This window comes from Arachis hypogaea, chromosome 5 (genome assembly GCF_003086295.3).
Source record: "Arachis hypogaea cultivar Tifrunner chromosome 5, arahy.Tifrunner.gnm2.J5K5, whole genome shotgun sequence".
NCBI lineage: Eukaryota > Viridiplantae > Streptophyta > Magnoliopsida > Fabales > Fabaceae > Arachis > Arachis hypogaea.
In genome coordinates this window covers 90,283,468-90,304,681 of record NC_092040.1, presented here as the reverse complement: position 1 = coordinate 90,304,681, position 21,214 = coordinate 90,283,468, and the positions used below count along the sequence as shown (strand labels likewise).

Here is a 21,214-nt window from a genome sequence, read left to right as displayed (position 1 = left end):
TTTGAAGCAGTTGTGCAGAATAATTTTTTTTTCTTTGCCATCAAATAATACAAAAATTGTTGTAGCACTTTGATCTAAAATAAGTATTGGATTAGTAATTAATAATTTAATAGATGAGATTATGAAAAGTATATAGAGTTACCTTATTGTTAGATATTGTGGTGTTTTACATGTGCCACAAATGTAGTTGTCTCATTTTCATCTAATATAATCATTTTTAAGCAAAGAGGCTCATCTTCATTTGGTGTTAATATTTTATATAGACGAACTACGCAAACTTTGATAAACCAATTGTCTGTTTGTTTGGTGATATTGTCCAAAAAATGATGTTCCATTGAGTAAGCTTGAGATGTTGTGTAGGTCGGGAATAAATTTTTTGTACTAAATTTGATGTTATTTGAAGGAATAGTGATAAGAGACTCAAATAACATGGAATTTGAATATTTGTAACGTAAAATTTATTATAATTAATAATATTATTATGACATTTTTAATATGGATGTTTATTACACTTAATGAGTTATTTATAGAAATTAATTATTAGAGTTATAAATTTATTGTATTGTTTATAACGGTAAGATATAATAAATATAGGAATATGAATTTAATGTTTTTTAGTTTTTTTTTTGTATATTTTTTTTTGTTGATTTAGAAATAATAGTTGATTGGCAAAAATTGAGTAGTTGATTCTCAAATTTTGCTAAGTAAGCAATGTTGCTAATATAGCATTAGTAGGAGAAGAAATATGTCTTAAAAGTAATGTAGATAAATTTATCCATCTACTTTTATATATTACAAATAGATAGATAGAAATAACTAGAAAATAGGAAAGAAAGAAAAAATACTAATCTAAAATAAAAGAAAAAATTTCTAATAAAAAAATCTCTAAAATTAAGCTAAACTAAAAAAAAAATTATAATTAATTCTATTTAATAAAAGATTTATAAAAAAAATTAGAAATCTGATTTTGATTTGATCTAGTCAATAAATAATTTATTATATTTAGTTTATAGACAGATAATAGTGTGAAGTGTCCTATCAAAACATCCAACTTGTATGTGAAATCAGAGTTCAGACTTTAACTTTCTGTTAAATTTTTCTCCAAGCTTTGACCATTCAGCTCTGATATTTGTCTGAATTTTCCTTGCCAATTCCTTCTCATCTTTCAACCATGACACTTGCTCCTTCAATTCATCCCTTTGGTTTTTTAATATCTTTGCTTCCCCAAAGATTTCTCTCTTTCTATAAGTAACCATCTTCCTTGCTGATTCAGAAGCAGATATGCTAGCTTTAATGGCATGTATTTGTTCTTCAAGCTCCTTCTTTCTCTCCTCCAAATATTCCAACTCATTTCTCAACTCATTTTCTAAGCACACGACTTCTCTAAAATGCGCCTTGTTAGCTTCAAGACCCTCTTCTAGTTCATCAACTTTCAACAGCTTAGCTGTGGCAGCCTCTATTTTCTTGCTCTCATTGGTGTAATCCAAACTCCAATGGTTGAAGTGCCTTGAAACTTCTATAACCAATGATCTTAATTCCAATGAAATCCCATCTCCTGGAGGTAAATTTGTGAGGTACTCTAAGGTAGCTTTCATGGCATTGTACTCATCCGGGCCCAAAAGAAGAGAAAAGTCTCTAGTGAGAAAGTCTTGTAGTGTCTTTAATGCATTTTGTGTCGCTTCACTTGGCACTCTGTTGGCAAATTTGGAAACATCAATGGTGTTGTTGGAGAGATGAAGAACAGAAGTCTCAGCTTCTAGAGATGCATAAAATGCTTCCATTTCTACATCATCTACAGTTGGTATCTCTACCAAACTTTTGACTTGGGATCTCGGTTGAACTTTTTCTGAATGATCAACAACTATTGTATTTGATCCATAATCTACTACTGCATGAGAAAGTTAAAAAGGAATTGGTAAAACAATCAATGGATAGGAGTTATGGTAGATTATTGGTATATAAATCTAATGCAAATCTGAACTAGTTTTCATATCTCTAAAAGGCAAGCTTCCCAAGACATACGAAAATATCATTACTTATTCACACATTGCATATTTGTGATGAATTCAGGCTTACCTTTGACAGTATCAATGACCTCAAGACACACAGGAGCAATTGGATCTTCAGTAACACTTTCCAATGGTTGCATATGCATTAAAATCTTCTTGTCACTCTGATCAATGTCATTGTGGGATGCAGTTTCACTATTTTCTTTTCCTTTACTTCTTTCCCCCCATTCCTCTTCTTGTCTACTGATCGTGTCACAACTTTCCGTGTTTTCAAAATCACAGCAGTTATCATTCAAATTATTGGAGAAATCTTGTACTGATTTTGTGCTTTCTTCACTGGTAGCATTCGAATCAGCCTCGATCTCCTCAGAGTATGTGTTTGAATCTAAATCAAGTTCAGGGTCTGTGAATAGTATATTCTCCATGTTAACTTCTTGTTTGCATATATGAACTCCACGCCAGCTCACACTCATATTTGATGATCCACTTATTTTCTCACATGAAATCTCAAGCTGATTCCAGTCATCTACTAGATATGAATCAAGACTGTGCCACTGGATGGTTGGATGCGTTCGTAAGTCATATATCCACACATGATCTGTGACCATTTTTGAGAAGCATTGTGGCATTTCCATTTCATAAATGTCTTCACCATTTATAGAGAACTGGACTTCACAATTTAAAGTATCCTCTGTTGCACCACCCTCTACTTCAATAACAAAGCAAAAAATAAGCACAGGAAATTTTTGGTGTGCCCAAAACGTCAGATATTCTCCTTTGGCACAGTAATCAAACCATTCTGGAACTCTTCTTCCAGGCACCATAACCTGTAACTCACATGCCTCAAAGATTTCCTACAACAGAGGGGGAAAAAACACAAAAGAAAGTGTAAATGGGTGACAACAGAAAAGAAAATGTAAAAGATTTAATAAAGTGGCAAACCTGGCTCAATAATAAGTTTGATGACCTTGGACTCAATGATGTGCAATTTCTTGCATTAATGTATTGTATATTGGGAGGAATGCTAGGGATTTCTTGGAGTAGGTTGCAGCTGTCCAAGTGAAGTAGTTCCAAGCTTTGAATTTCTTGAATGCAACTTGGAAGAGTTACAAAATAGTTTCCTGAAAGGACTAATAAAGATAGTTTTGGGAAACAATAGAAAATTGTGGGAAGATCTTCATCTCTAAGGCCACAGTTCTCGAGATTAAGAGACTTCACATTATCAAAGGTAGGACTAGACTTTCCTGATTCTCTCAATTTCATCAAGAAGCTTCGAAATTGGGGACATCCTTCGATATCAAGGTTCCTAAGATTTTGCAACATATCAAAGCTTTCTGGCAGTTCCTTGAGACTCAAGCAAGATGTCATGCTAAATTCTTGAAGCCCAACAAGGTTTCCAATGGAAGGAGGCAATTGTTCAATACCAGTTCCTTCTATAGAAATGGACATGAGATTGTCCATTTTTCCCAAAATAGATGGGAAACTTTGGAGACTTGAGCACCAATTAAGGATAAGACTTTGCAGTGATGTCATCTTGATCGAAGATGGAAAAACCTTAAGCTTGGTGCATCCATAGGCCCTCAACTCAACAAGCTTCTCAAGGAATCCAACAGAGTCATGAACCTCTGCCAAATTTGTACAGTAATCAAGATTTAGTTCTGTTAAATTTGGGACTCCGGAAAAGTCAGGTAGTTTTGTTAAAACTTCGCAGTAACTCAAATCCAAAGATGTCAGTGTGTCCAAATGCTGCAAAGCGAAATAAATAAATTAGAATGCAACTTCAAGTTCTATGCTCAGAGAGAAAGAAACATAGGAAAACTCGAGTGAAGAAACCTCACCTTGAATGGCTCTTGCATTGCGAAACGGCTGCGCGACAAGTTGAGCACAGCAAGTTTCTTTGGAAGGAAACTAGATGGGAAAGATGATGAAGGATACTCCATCCAATCAAGCAGCCTTAAATTGTTTGGAAGATCTTGAGGGCTTCCAAAAAATTGTCCATTTCGAACTATGAGAATTTTAAGATTTTTCATTTTTTTGAAGGAATCATTCTTCAAGTGTACCATGTATTGATCTGGAAGGTCCACCATCATGCCTTGAATTTTGTAAGTCCCCTTTTGTATCAAAGCACAAGTAAGCTAGTTTTAGAATAATGAATCTGAGAATTATGTTAGTAAATTCTTTCAAACAAAAGAATATGAATAACATCACATAGATGGCCCTTACCGTGCTTTCAGTAAGTATTTCAATAACATCTTCATGATACCATATTCTACTTCGCTTACCGGGCTCCAAAGGCGAATCTTCTCTTACAATCTCTCTACCCATGTCTTGAATCAGATCATGCATTCTCAATCTGTTGTACTCATCAATACTTACTAAAGATCTATCAATAAGTACACCAATACCGAATTTCGGATGGAAACCACATGCTTTTAGTGTCTTTTCAACATATTCCATTGTCTCCCCTTTGAAGAAACATGCTATATCCAGAAAAATTTCTTTCTCATTCTCCTCAAGATTATCATAGGTTACTCTAAGTACATTTTGAACCTCTTTATTAGGAATCTTTTCATATTTTTCTAGTGCAGATGTCCACTCATCCACAGATTTTCCAATCAAATTTGAGCCCATTACTTTCAGTGCCAGCGGAAGCCCCTCGGCATGGAGCACAACACGGTTTGAAATCTCCATATAACCTGCCTCAGGTTCTTTTCTTTTGAAAGCATTCCAAATGAACAGCTCAAAAGCTTCTCCATGATTTAGTTTCTTTACTTCATATGTTTTATCAACCTGATGAGCAGCTAGCAAATGCTTATCTCTTGTTGTTATAATTATTACACTGCCAAAACCGAACCAATCTCGTCCTCCAGCTAATGCTTGTAGCTGCTCCAATTTGTCAACATCATCAAGAATCAAAAGAACTTTCTTGCAGCATAATCTTTTCTTTATAATAGGAATTCCTTTATAAATATTTCCCAACTTAATGTTCTTGTCCCCAACTATATCAAACAGAAGTGATTCTTGAAGTTGTACTAAACCTTGACGTTGATTTGAACTTTCTCTTATGTCCGCAAGGAAACTTGCAGCTTCAAACTGATCTGCAATAAAGTTGTACAAAGCTCGTGCAATCGTTGTTTTACCTATACCTCCAAGTCCATAGATTCCAATCACACGAATATCTTCACCAGGTCCAATTTGCAGCAGAGTTTTCACCTCTGATATTCGAGTTTCTAGTCCAACAGGGTATTCAGCTATGTGCAAAGGGGTTTGATTGATTTTCTTTGAGACCTCCTCAGCAATCTTTTCAATAAGCTCATACTCATACCTGCCAAGTCACAAGTTCCCCTATAACTACATAGTAAATGTCTCACGTTTTATTTTGTTCACCACGATATTAAATTGAAAGCTAAGCATGTACCATTTTAGACAAATTTACTTCCTTCAAAACATGTTATTTTGTTCATCCACTAATAATTGTCACTTGGATAAAATTGGTAAATCAAAACATTAGTGAGTTTGGTCCAGAATTCATTGATTCATGATATGGCAAAAAGCAAATGCATTCAGAGAAAGGAAAAACTGGGGAAGAAACATAGTTTACATACCCGTTTTTAAAGCTCCAACCAGACAAATTAGCTGCTTCAAACAAGGCCTGCTTCCATTTCTGCAACTTCTCCTCATTACCCTTGTATCTGACTTCATGGGCAGACATTGCTCTGCCGAAACTGTCTTTCTGATACCGCACCATGGAAGCATCGACATTGAAGAAAACCGGAAAAACCAATTGCCCCCTTGTTTTCATGCACTCAAGAATCTTAACAAGCTCATCAAGACACCATTTGGAAGATGCATAGTTTTGAGAGAACACAATGATGGAAATCCTTGACTCTTCAATAGCTCTAAGAAGAGCTGGGGAAATCTCTTCCCCTCTCCTAAGCTTATCATCATCTATGAAAACATTGATACCCTTTTTGTGTAAACTGTGGTAAAGTGAGCCTGTGAAACTCCTCCTTGTGTCTTCACCCCTGAAACTCAAGAATACATCATAGGACCATCCACGGCCATAGGATGAAGTCCCTCCATACAGCATCATGGCCACAAGTTAGAACCAAAAGTGATGCTTATTGCAAAAGAAAAAAGAAATGATAAATTATCTATCAACAACCGGAAAGTAACAGTAGAAACAAGCAACAATAGGCTATGAATTGATTAACTGAACAGACTTCAACAATGATAATTATCATCAGATGTTGAAGCTCTCAAGTTACTATTGACTTTGTTGAGGAACCAAAGTTGTGGATAGAGACTTAAAGCATGGTCACATGCCTAACGCGTTATATATCTTTAGTCAACGAATAAACAAATAGTAGGACCACTCACTAAGCCATTGTTTGAATTTGTGGCCTAAAAGGAACAGCTCTTCGGCTATTCCAATGTTCCATTTATTTTATTTGTTTTCTTGTATGAAGAAACTCAAATATTCATGTATTATTTAGCTTTCACATCACAAGTAATATTCTATTTTCAGTTACATCACATCGTTCCACCATTGTGTTTGGAATAAAACTTTAAAGAGGTGACCATCTATATATCCATTTCAGGTGCGAATTTAATTAATTAATACATAAGACACTATAAAAAATTAATTACTACATAATGCATAATATATGGACTATGAGAACTGCTTGTATATTTCTTTAAAACAATATGCTATCAAATGGAGAAATATATTTAAAGTTTAAACCCAAAATGGAGGAATATACAAAACTATGATCCTTTCCTTTGCCTTCAATGCAGTGATGGTGTAAATTGACTGACTCTAAATGATTCCTAAGATTAACTTACCCCTAAAAAGCAGACAAGTGTTGCTTCATTAACTAACATAAAGCTGTAATATTTCCTTGTTCCTAGATGGCTAGATCCAATCTTCAACAAAACTTGTGCTTTGAAGGACTCGTTTTGCAAGCTTTGACCATTCAGCTTCAATATTAGTTTCTGTTACAAATGCCCATTCTGTCCCAGCTTTCAACCTTGGCAGCTTATTCCTCAAACCATCGCATTTACTTCTCAGCACTTTTCCATTCTCAAACACTTCTCTCTTTCTCTTAGCAACTTTGTCCCTCCTCTTAGTAAATTCTGCAATCTCAGCTTTCATTGTTTTGATTTGATCTTCAAGCTCTCTCTTCTTTTGCTCCAAAGTGGCCAACTTAGTGCACAAAGCCTTCTCATCCGTCACTATTTCCTTGAATTTTCTTACATTAGCTTCGAGACCCTGGTTTGCTTTCTCTGCTTTCGAAATGCTTTTGTCCACTGACTTGATTTTATTGTTGGCATTGTCATAGTCCAAACTCCAGTGATCAAAACTTTTTGAAAGTTGCTGTAATATTGCCATTGTTCTTGAAGAAACTCTTTCACCCCGTCGCAAATTGAGCAGGTGTTTGAGAGTGTCTCTCATCAGTCCATGAGTTGCAGGGTGATGCAAAAGAGAGAATTTTTTACTCACAAGGTCTCGCAGAAGCTGCCATGCTTTCAGGGTTTTTTTACTTGGCCTAGTTCTAGGAGGTTCACGCAGATGTGACAAAGGAGTGGTTTCTGCTTCAATGGAAGCATAAAATGCTTCCATATCTTCCTTCTTGGCAGTCCCAACCATATTCAGTCCAATCCTTTTCAAGAAATTGAATGCACATATTAGGAAAATGCCTTTATCGTTGACTATAAGCATGAGTAATTATCTCAGGACAAAAATGCAAAGACATGATTGAATTCTCCATATTAACACTTACCCATCCATCAAGGTTAGTAACTCTACCTCTTTCTATTTGTGAGAATCATGAATTTCAAGTAGAAACTATATTAAAACTTACAAAATAAGCAAAACTCTTTCATCTTGTCACTCTAGATATTGTCCTCAAATACTTATGTTGAAACAGGACACAAATACAAAAGAGAAAAGTGTTTCAAGCTAGAAAAACGTAGATGATAGTGTTTCCCATGGCCAAACATAGCCTTAGTGGTTTTAACATCAATTACAATTACATGTATGTCACTAGTCATAGTAGGATTATAAGCATCTTCATTGTTATTGAAAAACCAAATGATTAAATAAGCAAGTAATGCATGTATCGAGATAATAAAATGGCATGTTACCTGATGATATTTCTAGCGATTCAAGAGGATCAAAATTCAGAAGCATAAAATTAGAATATCAAGCTAGAGTATAAAACAAGGAAACTTCCAGGGTATTTTATCTAGCAATTAACATGCAAAACTTGTGAAAGGAAGAAACCTGAAAAGATTAACTGCCTTTTAAAAAATAGAAGTAGAGGGTGAGATGGCTTACCTTACCTGCTAACAAAGAAGAACAATAGCTTTGTTTGTTCCGAAAATTTTTGGCCAGTGCATCGAGTACAATCTTTAGAATATCTTAGTGAAGGAAAGTGAAGGGTTTTTATGCTACACTGTAACGCACAGCAATTAATTTAAACTTTAAAATTTTGTTAGAGGTTTCAGGGAGTTTGTGGTTAGGGGTGGAAAAATGTCACGTGTGTCAAGGGCTTGAAGTTTGGCCGTGTTTAGTCTGATTTGACTTGACCTATTATAAAATAGGCACAAATGAGCTCTTATAAAAATCTTAATATGCTAATAAGTCAGACGTAAGTTTACTAATTAAATATATAAATACTTTTGTATATTTTACATATTTTTTAAGTTTAAATTTTTTTATAAATATTAAATATGATATATTACATATAAATATTTTTATTTTTGTAAAAAAAAATTATCAGATCTTTAACAAGTTTCAAGCCATATCAGATTAAATAACAAGTTAAATTTAGTACTTTAAAGAAAGTCTATAGCAAAATGCAAACCAAACTCAAACCAATTAACTACATGACAAGTCAGGTTTATTAAGAGCAAAGCCTGACATGATGCTAGATGGTTATAGTGCTAATAAAAGCAGATTTATTCAAGGTCATTTTATTTATATTTTTTGTTTTCTTGTATGAAGGAACTCTAATAGTCGCGCATTTAGCTTTTTACATCACAAGTAATATTCTATTTTCAGTTACATCATACATGATACATAATATATGGACTAATAATATTGAAAGCTGAAACTCACAGGCTTTATTGACCATGAGTACTGATATTTTCATTCTTATATATTTCTTTAAAAAAATATATTATCAAATGGAGAAATATTCTTTGCTTTCAAGTTTCAATGCAATGGTGTCTCTAAAATGACTCCTAAGGTTATCTTACCCCTAAAAAGAAGACAAGTATTGCTTCATTGGCTAACACAAAGGTGCAATATTTCCATGTTCCTGGCTGTATGGCTAGATCCAATCTTCAACAAAACTTGTGCTTTCAAGGACTTGTTTTCCAAGCTTTGACCATTCAGCTTCAATATTAGCTTCTGTTACCTTTGTCAATTCTTTCTCAGCTTTCAACCTTGGCACTTGATTCTTCAAACCATCCCTTTCACTTAGCACTTTTCCACTCTTAAGCACTACTCGCTTTCTCTTAGCAAGGGTGTCCCTCTCATCTTTTACTGCATTGATTTGCTCTTCAAGCTCTCTCTTCTTTTGCTCCAAAGTGGCCAACTTAGTGCACAGAGCCTTCTCATCCGTCACTATTTCCTTGACCTCTCTAATGAGATCCTCTTTTGCTTTCTCGTCCGGTGACTTGATTTTTAGAATGACATTGTCATAGTCCAAACTCCACTGAGCAAAACTTTTTGAAAGTTGCTGTAATATTGACATTGTTCTCAAAGATACTCCTTCTTCCGGTGGCAAATTGAGGAGGTGTTTTAAAGCATCTCTCATCAGTCCATGACGTGCAGGGTGATACACAATAGAGAAGTTTCTCCTCACAAGGTCTCTTAGAATCTTCCAAGCTTTCAGGGTTTTTTCACTTGGCCTAGTTCTGAGATATTCATGTAGATGTAACAAAGGAGCGTTTTCTGCTTCAATGGAAGCATTGTTTTCTTCATTCTTGGCACTCTCAACCATATTCAGAGCAATCCTTTTTAAGAAATTGAATGCACATATTAGGAAAATGCTTTTATCATTCACTACATGCATGAGTAATTATGGGTAAATTGTGTTAAAAATGCTATGTGCATATGAAAAATCAGCCACCGTGTAATTGTGTATAAACACATGTAATATTTAACTCGTTTTTCAATATGTATTTTGTATTTCAACATTCTATACAAGTAGCTAATTTTTTATGTACATGTAACAAGCATGGTTGATCGTATATACCCTTCAACATTGTTTGGCAATTATCTCATGACAAAAATACAACGGCATCATGATACAATTTTGTTCAGAGATAGAAACAAAAATAAGCAAAATGTCTCATTATAAAATTAGAATATGAAGCTATAGTATAAAACAAAGAAACTTCCAATAACAGGGAATTTTATCAAGCAAGTAAGATGCAAAAATCTTGTGAAAGGAAGAAACCTGAAAATCAAAAGATCAACCTCCTTTTGAAAAATCGAAATAGATGGTGAGATACTGAGATGGCTTACTTAGGTGCTAACAAGGAAGAATTATAGCTTTGTTTGTTAGAGAAAATTTCTGGCCAATTGACAGAGCACAATCTTAAGGGTATGGTACTGAAAAAAAGTGAACGGTTTTATACTGTACTGTAAAGCACAGCAATTTTGTGAGTGTTTTCCTAAAAAAAAAAAAAAAAAATTTATGTGTATTAAAAAATAATTATTAAATCAATTTATTTATATATATACATATTTTTAATGTATCTTTTAATATATATTTTACACAGATAATTAATTTGATAATTAATTTTACTTTTTAAAGTATAAAGAAATGAAAGTATTCTAAAATCCGTCAAGTGGCAAAACTTTTCTTATAATGTTTTTAAAAGCTGATTTTAAGTCTATCCAAAGAGTACAAATATACAATAAAGAGGTTAGATGCTAACAAAAATAATTTTAAAAATTAAAATGACAAAATATCTAAACAAAAAATTTTAAAATTTGTCAAAAATTTTGAAAATGCCTTATATAAACTAATATAAATACCAAAAAAAAAAGGTTATGACTCAAAAGTATAACTGTGGAAGCATTGGGCCCACGAAGCCCTCATAGTTCAAAGAGGTGAGAATCAAGGGGCTTCTGACTCAAGACCAACAAGAAAGCCCAATATCTAAGTGCCCAGTTAGATAGAATATGTGTTTTTGGGGACTAGAATATGTTTAGTCAAATACATTGAAATTAGTGTCCAAAAAAAAAAACATTAAAATTGAATATCCAAGACCCAAAAAAAAAAAGAAATACATTAAATATAAAAAATTCCAGTATTTTTATGGTGTTAACAAGCAATATCAAAATTTCAAACAAAAAATCAATATTCTATATATTGTCAATATTTTTACAACTATAAATATTTTAAATATCAAATATCAACCACAAATATGTATTCCTTTAAAACTAATTATTGTTGTAAATAATTTTGATTAGTTATTTTATTTATAACTATTAATTTCCAAAGCCAACTAATTATAACTCAGATGACATAGTCTTCTCATCTTTACCTAAAAATTTTCGGGTTTGAATTTCATTTCTAACTTTAAAAAAAAAGTAAAAAATTATTAATTTTCAGAATTAATTGTACTTTATTTCTTGAACTTTAGATCATATGTACTTTCATTTTTGAACTTAAAATTATTAAAATAATCCTTTTAAATATAAAAGTATACAGATTGACTAAACTCTACGAAGCACAGACACTTTGCTGAGTTGCCGTGTCTGCGTGTCGGATAACACGACACTCACTGACACTCATCCGACACGCGTGTCTGCTGTGTCAAAACCGTGTCTCAATAAAAAATAAAAAATTCTTCTCCGGACACACTTGGACACACCTAAATACCATCACGTGTCAGCGTGTCCGATCTTATTCTGAATATATATTCTTAAAATAAATTTAAATATAGTATACATTATTATTTATTAAAACAAAAAATATTTTAAATACTTAATATAATTAAAATAAAACATTAAAAGTAATTTAAAAAATTAATTTATATTTTAATATCAATAAAATATTAAAATATTATTACGGTTTATCTAAAAAATACTTTATATTTTATATGTATACGTGTTTCCGTATCATATAAGATTTTAAAATTCGCGTGTCGGTGTGTCGTGTCCCGTGTCCCATGTCCGTGTCAGTGTCAGTGTCCGTGCATCATAGACTAAACTCTATATCATCAATTCATATTTAAAATATAACTCTAAATTGGTATGTACAAAAATACATAAGTGAAGAATATAGTTGAAAATCTCAATTCATCTTCTTAATTATCTTTTTAATAATTAAAAATGAGTAAAAATTTAAATATGTATATTAGAAATTAAAAAAATTAAGAAAATAAGTTAAAATTTTCAGTATTTTTCTATAACAGTATATTGTAATATTTTTTATCAACACATGATTAATTAAAAAAAAAGGAAAAATATAGGTAACTAATAACATTCTTGAATAATGTATGAATAATGTGAATTAATAGGGTTAAAAAAATAAATTTAATGAATAGTATTAAATTAGGGTGTAGTGTACTTATCTGTGATTGATGGTTCTTCATATTGTTCAAGATAACCATTGTCCCCTAGCAGTCCCCGAAAAAAAATACCGTTTTTCTTTAACCAAACAATCCAAAGTAGTGTTTATAAGACAATAAACAAGAGACAACCACCTAAAAATTCCCCATATTAGAAAAAGTCTAAGTAAAACTGATCGCAAGTACACATAATAGAAGGTCATATATCACATATGTGATCATTAGACCAATCATTCATTTGAAGAAAGAAATGTCAGAGTCCAAAGAATAAGAAATGAAACATTCTTTTTTTTTTTGTCTGAAAGAGAAATGAAACATACATACACCACAGTGCCACTCAACATGTATAATGCATGATATGCTCCTAAAAATACACTACAGTGAAATTAAAGTAGTTGTAAAACTCTTTGATGACCACCCTATTTTGATTAACATAAACCTTAATATTGCCAAAAATCTCCAATGACTTTTTCTCCAAGCCATGATCACTATGCTTCAATACTAGCTTCTCACCTTTTCCCATTCTTGCTCGACTTTCAACCTTGGCACTTGGTTCCTCAAATCATCTCTTTCACCTTTCAGCTTTTTTCCATTGCCAACTCTTTTTCTCTTAGCAACTGTCTCTCTGCTGTAGAATCTGAAATCTCAGCTTTTACTGCACGAATTTGCTCTTCAAGTTCTCTTTTCTTTTCCTCCAAAGATGCCAACTTAGCACACAAAGACAAGTCTTTAACTTCAAGTTCCTCCTTCACTTTCAAAGTGATGTTGGCACTTTCTATTCTTTCTAGAGAACATGTATGACAAAACTCTGCTTGGTTTTCATTAAACTGACATATGACTTGTGCATTTGATTGAGCTTGAATAACCGACACTTGTTTGCTTCTATCAACATTAGTATCTTCTGAAAATAGAGGCTCTAATGAACCATTGACTTGGCCACCGATGATTTTTTCAACCACTTGTTCTGTGTTGTCTTTTCTTGCAGATGCAGTGATATTTGACTCCTGCAAGGAGAAAAAAGAGATGGTAAGTAATATGATTAACATAACTCCACAAGAACTATTTACTATACAAGACATTCAAATTACTTGGACTAAAATGGATAGTTTTAAAAGCTTTCCAACTAATTCAAGAACATTTACCGGATTTGAATTCTCCAGCTGATATATTCTTTGAATGCCATGGCATACTAGCAAATCTTTGTCTCGTGTCGTAATGATGACTCTAGTTCCACGGCCGAACCAATCAGGTTTTCCAGCAAGAGCTTGTAACTGCTCTATCTTGTCAACATCATCTAGAATCAAAAGGATCTTCTTTTGTTGGAGCCAGTGCTTTATATTTGAAATTCCTTGTTCAACGCTTGTTGATTTGAGATTCTTCCTTTCGAATATGTTGGAAAGAAGTATATCTTGAAGATGTACTAAACCATGCTTATATGAATTTTCTCTCACATTTTCCAGAAAACATATACTTTCAAAACCATTAGCAATCAAATGATAAATTGCATGAGCTATTGTTGTTTTTCCTGATCCACCATTTCCATGAATCCCTATCATGTGGACACCATCATAGCCATCAGAGAATATAAGCGATTTTACTTTCGACACTTGAGACTCTAGTCCAATTGGATAGTCAGCAACAGGTAAAGCAACACGTTTAATCTCCTTTGACACCACTCCAACAATCTTCGCAATAAACTCATGTTCATATTTTTTTCTGCCCAATATATAAGACAACTGTATGTCATGCCAATATTTTCTATTTTAAATTTTAGTAACTGGACAAATAAAAGAACAATGAAAGAAAATATGGTGAGGTACCCTTTGAAACAAAAGCCAGTAAAGTTAGCTGCTTCATGCAAAGCACGCTTCCATTTTTCGACTTTTGATTTGTCATCCTTGAACTTTTCCTCGTGTTTAGCCATTGCTTCCCCATAACTACCTGTCTGTCGTCGCACGTCATTGGTATCTACCTCATAGAAAACTGGCAAAACAAACTGGTCATCAGACTCATGGCACTCCAAGATCTTGACAAGTTCATCTAAGCAGTAAGTAGAATCAGCATAGTTCTCAGAGAACACAATGATGGCAATCCTGGAGCCTTTAATTGCCTCAATGAGTGTTCTTGATATATCATTCCCTCTGTGAAGGCCTACATCATCCATGAAGGTGTGAATTTTGTTGTCACGGAGAGCTTTAAAGAGACTGCCAGTGAAACGATAGCGAGTATCACAGCCTCTGAAGCTGAGAAACACATGGTATTGGTATTGCCTTGAGACAGAAAAAGATGATGCTGAATCAAAGGAAGCTTGCACTTGGGACTCTGGTCTGACTGGGTAATCAGCAACAACAGGTAACATGTCCTCTTTAATAATTGATAACACCTGTTTAGTGATCTTTTCAATAAATTCATACTCAAATTCATCCCTGCACAATATAAGAGCACTTGTGCTCAACCAGGCTAATGCACAAGATGCCCATTATTAGATAGAAACTAACCATGTTATTCTACCTAATCACTTTAACTATTAAGTGAAATAGTTTCATGATGTGATGTTAGAGGTGAAAACTCAAGTACATATGAAATCGATAGTTGAGAGCTAATCGATGATAAGTTAGTCAAACTTGTGAAATTATTTAACGAGCTATATCTACTCTCACGATGATAACTAATTTATTATCGACCATCTCTCAACTATCAACTTCACATTAAGTTAAACTAAGTTAACTGCACCTAAATTTTCACCGATATTAGATTCAATGACCAAAAAATATAAAATCGTATCCTTGTCCTATTTAGTGCTAAATCAAGAAACAATTTCAAGAACTAAATTAGCATTTACTGTATAACAATGCCAAGTAAGAAAATAATAATGAAGTTACCCTTTGTAATGCAAGCCGGATAAGTTGGCTGCGTCACGAAGAGCGGCTCTCCATATTGGTGCTTTATCCTTGAACCGCTCCTCGTGCACCGCCATTGCTTTCTCATAGCTACCTCTCTGATGCCGCACGTCACCGGGATCCACCAAATAGAAAATCGGAAGAACAAATTGGCCATAACGTTGAGAGCACTCCAGTAGCTTCACAAGTTCCCTCAACAAGAAAGAAGTGTCAGCATAATGCTCTGAGAACACAACGATGGCAATCCTGGAGCTTTCAATTGCCCGAGCAAATGTTTGCTGGATTTTGTTGCCACTGATAAGATCCTCAAGATCCATGAAGGTGCGGATTCCTTTCTCACAGAGAGCTTTGTGGAGATAGCCGGTGAAACCGTAGCGAGTTTCAGGGCCTCTGAAGCTGAGGAACACATCGAATTCCCATTCCTTCAAGGTAGAAGAAGAGTTGCCAGATTCTTGCAGAGTAGCCATTGGAGCTGTTTTAATGTGAGTTTGGTTTTCGGTGTCTGGGTCTCAAATCAATGGAATCATTTTTAAAATAAGGTTCGTTTTATAATGCACCATGTAAAACAATTGGTTTAGGGAAGCTACCTTCTTGTTTCTTGTTTAGTCATCATGCAACTTGGAATCTTTTAATATACAATATTTGTGCTTAGTCCAACTTAGCGGCAGAAAATATATATAAAGAATCAGAGGTTCTTACACTTCACAAATCACACTACTCCTCACCTTCGTGGTGGTTTTCCTTGTACGGATGATGTATTTTTTATTCATGTTCTAGAGAGCAGAAAATATGGTGCTTGATGCACTCTTCTCATATGTAATTAACTCCAACTCCAACCATGTGTCTCTGCATAAGAAACTAAATGTTTTAATAAAGGTTCAACTTAGTCACTAAAATTTCAAATGCAATTTAGTGTGATCTTTAAAAGGGAAAATGTGTCAATTAAATCTTTATGATTTTTTTTTATGGCAAATTCAGTAACAGTTAGTCAATCTTACTATTATCTTCTTGTCATTTTTCATTCCTAATTAGTTTCAACATAATTACATGGAACACAAGTTTGACATGGAAACTTATATAGGTATCCTATAAACTACAGGTCAAATATATTGTCCATAGAAGGTAGGCCCTTCCACGCGGTTTAGATAGGTGATACATTCTAATAATCTAACGTAATAGTTAGTACTTAGTACATTCTTACATAAAAATAACTTACTCTTAGTTGGCTCTACCCTTCTATCTTTTCCTCTCTTCACTTATTCTTCTTTTAATTTTTAATAGATATTTTATTTGATTTACTTCTTTTGCAACTCATATTTTATGACACTGATTTTTCTCTTTCTCTACATCAAGTTTTAGTTGGAGATTATTACCGTCACTATCTTTATTGCCAATTTTTATGTGATTCATGATATTTTGGTACAAATTGCGACAACAAAATGATCCAGAATATGTCACTCAATTGGTAAATTCATGTAACTATTTGTGATTGATGGAAGCTGAATGTTGTTCCTCTTCCATGTACTGATTGTTAGTTTCACTATCTAGTTCTAACTCCTCTGCATAGTCGTGCAAATCATGAAGATTTTCCAAGAGCTCAACTACATTGGGGAAAATATTTAGCTAATAGTGTAGGGAAAACAACATCTTGGCTTGTTTCAGTCCAGTGAACAAGAAATGAAAAATACACGTGTCACTGAAACTCAATAATCGTAAATATAGTACAGGATATGCTTCTACAAATACACTTTAATAACCACCCTATTTTAGTTAACATGAACCTGAATAATGCTAACGCCCTCCAATGACTTGCACGTGGTTCTGCAAATTAGCCCTTTCAATTTTTACACTGTCAAACACTTCCTCTTTTTCTCTTAGGCTCTTAGCAACTGTGTCTTTGTTGTGAAAACCTGTGATGGTTTCAATGGCTAAGAGAAGGAGGTTGAATCTTAGCCCCTTTTTTCTTTTAATACACTTTCTGATCTTTGAGGAAACTTTTCTGTTTTTGTCTCGTCCCTAGCCACGAGACTTTTTGTTTTTGTCTCGTCACTTGGCACGAGATATTTTTTATTTTAACTCCTGTACAGCAGAAACAGAAATGGAGTAGTAGAGAAAGAAGATTACACCCAGATATATCTTGGTTCAGCTGCTAAGTGCAATGCAGCCTACATCCAGTCTCCATCACAACAATGATGGAATTTTACTATAATCATCCAGATTACAAACTGTAAAATGCTAACCCAACTTACAAGGGGATTCCCACAGAATCATGAAATACAACATAGATGAACAAAGGCACTCTAAGACATCTATGACTTTTTCTTTTAATTTTGCACTCTCTTCCTTTTTCCACTCTATGGCTTTTTCATACAAACCTCACTGTTTGCCTTTTTCCATGAGACTCAAGACATGATAAAATTAAACAGAAAAATTACAAAATAGAATATATTGAAGGAGAAGAAAATCTGTAAGCTTAGATAGCTATGAGAATCATGTGCCTTGCACTCTCAAACTTTCTCCCTTGAATCAAACCGTGACTGTTCACTCCTTTTATAGAGAAGAGAAGCCTTCACAGTTGAAACAAACCAAGCTTAACTTCCTTTCCTTCAAAACAGAACCGGTTCGGCCACAGAGAGAGAAGAGGTAACTCATGCAAAATCCAACATGCAAGTACCTCTAGTTCTTCCTTGGTCATCACTCTTCATCAATCCGAGCGCTTCATCATTGGCTTGCTCTCCAAGATGGATTTCCGGCCCTTGATGCTTCATGATGATGATGGCTTCATCTGCTCCAATCTTTTTTATTTTTCTCTAATGTCTGTTTGACTTTTTAAAAAAGTAAAATGCCATTTGATATCTGAAAAATAATAAGGATTAAGTACTGAAATCATCCCTAAAATCTGGGGTGAAAATTAAAATCGTCTCCGACCTTTTTTTGTTATTAAAATTATCTTCAACGTTACAAAACGTTATAAAATCGTTTTTTTTTTTTTACTTTAATTTCACTCTCTTGATTATATTACCCTTAAAATTAATAAAAATAAAATTAAAAAAACCCCAACACCTCCCCCCCCACCCCCACACTGTCTCCGTATTTCTCCTTCTCTTCCCTTTCATCTCCTTCTTCCTACCCCTCTTCGAAACCCTCCTTCCCAACCACAACTCCAATTCTTCTTCTATCTCCTTCTGCCACCGTATCATCTCCGCCCCCACCTCCTTCTCCACCTTCTTCGGCGCCGACTCTTTTTTCGTCGCGTTCTTTCTCTCGCACCGCCGGCATGCGTTCTTCCTCTCGTAGCGCCACGCCTCCGTTCTGCCTCCTGCAGTATTTCGCCTCCCTGTTCTGCCTTCTTGCCGCATCGCGTCTCCTTCCAGATTCAGATTTATTCTTCTTCCTGTTCTGATTCTCTGATTCTCTGTTTTGCTACCATGGAGCTCGCCACTTTTTATATTTTTTATTTTTGAAGAACATAAATTGATAAATATATTTTTTTTAAAATTTTTTTAATTTCTGTTGCTGTTGAATTTGGATCTAAAGTTGCAATTGATGATTGCTGAATTGTTGTTAAATTTAAAATTTTTGTTGATTTATTTTGTGGATGTTGTTGTTGATGTTGTTCATTTTGATATTGTTGTTACTAAAAATGTGTTAATGTTGCTGAATTTATTGGTTAATTTGTTGTTGCTGTTATTGAATTTAGTTTGTGGGTGGGTGATAGTGATTTACAGAAAATAAAAATGTGATAGTTATGGAGGCAGTGGTGATGGCCATGAGAAAAAAAAGAGGGAGAGGAAGAGAGTTGCCTAGGGATGATGAAGATGATGCTGAAGTTATGGACAAAAGGTGACGAGAATGGGGTGACGGGAGTGGAGTGAGGGGGAGTGGGGTGAGGGAGTTACGGGAAGGTGAGGGGGTGAGGTAGTTACGGGAGTGGGGAGTGGGGAGTGAGGGGTGAGGGAGTGGGTTGAGGGGGTTACGAGAGGGTGAGTGAGAGAGTGGGGTGAGGGAGTTACGGAAGGGAGGATGGGGAGGGTGAGGGTTGAGAAGGGGGGGGAGGGGAGGGGAGTTTGTTTTAATTTTTTAATATTATTTTTAATTATTTTTATTAATAATGAAGGGTAAGATGATAAAAAAAATAAAATTAAAGTGGAAAAAATGATTTTATAATATTTTGTAACGTTGATGATAATTTAATAACAAAAAAGATCAGAAACGATTTTGATTTTCACCCCAAATTTTAGGGACGATTTCAGTATTTAACCCTAATAGTAATAATAATAATAGTAGGTGAAGATGAACATTTGTCAATATGAAAGAGGGTTTAGGAGTGAGATCACCTTAGTTTATTGGATCTGAAAACTACAAAGTAAAAAGGTTAGATTAAAGGGATAAACACCTTTTTTCCCTTTATGTTAATGGGTATTGTCTCCCACCAAATGTGTAGAGAGAAAAATAGATTTGTTTTCTCACGTAAAAATTGATAAAATACAAACTTGGTACCTCAGAGAAAAAAATTTGGCTATCGGGTTAAACAGGAAAATAATATTTAAGATAAGAGAACTTTTCAAAACTCATTGAAAGAAAGTACGTAATGTGGGAATAATAAAATTTTAAACTGCTCATTTTACAACAAAAAGTTGCCACAAATTCTATATAAGTTATTGTTAAATATTTTGAAATAGTTCAAAGTTTTATACTTGAGGTTTATTTTATGTAACATCAATGAATAGGAGCAGTAGTTATTTTTTTGAAATAATAATTGTAAAAGTTAAATAGTTTTAACTACATCATCAGCACCTGGTTGAATAAAGTAACATAAAAATTAAACTTAGAGTTTTTTTTATTCTTTTTTAATGAAACACAGTCAACTATTATATATTCTATCCGTTTTAATATAATTATCGTTTTATTTTTAATATATTAAAATTTTAATGTATTCATGATGTTTATTCTATATATAATTATATTATTTTTTAATATACTAAAAAATTAAAACGATAATTATTTTAAAATACAAGAAATAATTAATGAACTAAGTCCCAATAACGCTAATTATTTTTCAAGTGATGGATGAAATTGTGTAATATACTAATATGAGTTTAAATGAATGTATTTTATAAGTGTAATATATAATACAAATTATGAACACCAATTTATTGTATAACAAAAATATTTGTGATTCATAATTTTATGAATTACAATTCTTTTAAATTAAAATATTCAAATCGTAATTCACATTTCTGATTATTTATTTAATGTTTTGTCTTATTTAAAATCATTACTTATGATTTATTCTTATTTTACATACTTTTCATATTATCGAATTACATAAAAATATCATAATATTAATAAAAATGAATTTTTTGGGTATAAGTAATTTTTAGTATTTTTTATTATTATTTAAATAAACACTAAATTATCTTTAACAAATAAATTTTTATTAATTTATATGTACAAACTTAGAAAAATATAAATATAAACTGTATTAATTTATATGTGTAAAATTTTAATAAATATATATAAATACAAATTATATATTTTTTATTTATATAATTTTTATAAATATAAATATAAATTATTACTAATAAAAATAATAATATTTATTAATTATATAACATTACTCAAATCACTAATAATATTTTAATATAAAAAATTAGCCGCACCGGTAAATATACCACAGAAATAATGGAATTTTCCAAAATTATTATA

The 21,214-nt window shown here is 33.1% G+C and overlaps 3 protein-coding genes across 4 annotated transcripts; all 3 read right to left on the bottom strand.

The window, feature by feature from the left end:
* Positions 1-728: 728 nt before the first annotated feature.
* Positions 729-6,318, bottom strand: LOC112803714 (disease resistance protein RPS4B). The gene is made up of 6 exons (XM_025847191.3): positions 5,615-6,318; positions 4,233-5,334; positions 3,848-4,120; positions 2,952-3,755; positions 2,077-2,863; positions 729-1,888 (listed from the first exon to the last, which is right to left on the bottom strand). The coding sequence occupies exons 1-6, from the start codon at positions 6,100-6,102 to the stop codon at positions 1,065-1,067; spliced, it is 4,278 nt and encodes a 1,425-aa protein (XP_025702976.1). The 5' UTR covers positions 6,103-6,318; the 3' UTR covers positions 729-1,064.
* Positions 6,319-9,209: 2,891 nt separating this feature from the next.
* On the bottom strand, positions 9,210-10,623 carry LOC112801824 (uncharacterized). Its single transcript, XM_029298415.2, has 2 exons — positions 10,549-10,623; positions 9,210-10,034 (listed from the first exon to the last, which is right to left on the bottom strand). Exon 2 carries the CDS (start codon positions 10,019-10,021, stop codon positions 9,347-9,349), a length of 675 nt encoding a protein of 224 aa, XP_029154248.1. The 5' UTR covers positions 10,022-10,034; positions 10,549-10,623; the 3' UTR covers positions 9,210-9,346.
* Positions 10,624-12,794: 2,171 nt separating this feature from the next.
* Positions 12,795-16,059, bottom strand: LOC112801822 (disease resistance protein RPV1). Of its 2 annotated transcripts, none has more exons than XM_029298413.2 (4): positions 15,488-16,059; positions 14,426-15,031; positions 13,748-14,321; positions 12,795-13,609 (listed from the first exon to the last, which is right to left on the bottom strand). In XM_029298413.2, the coding sequence occupies exons 1-4, from the start codon at positions 15,970-15,972 to the stop codon at positions 13,184-13,186; spliced, it is 2,091 nt and encodes a 696-aa protein (XP_029154246.1). In that variant the 5' UTR covers positions 15,973-16,059; the 3' UTR covers positions 12,795-13,183. The 2 variants fall into 2 exon arrangements, with proteins under 2 accessions (XP_029154246.1, XP_029154247.1); XM_029298414.2 differs by having other exon boundaries at positions 14,426-15,065; positions 15,488-16,024.
* Between the last annotated feature and the right edge of the window lie 5,155 nt (positions 16,060-21,214).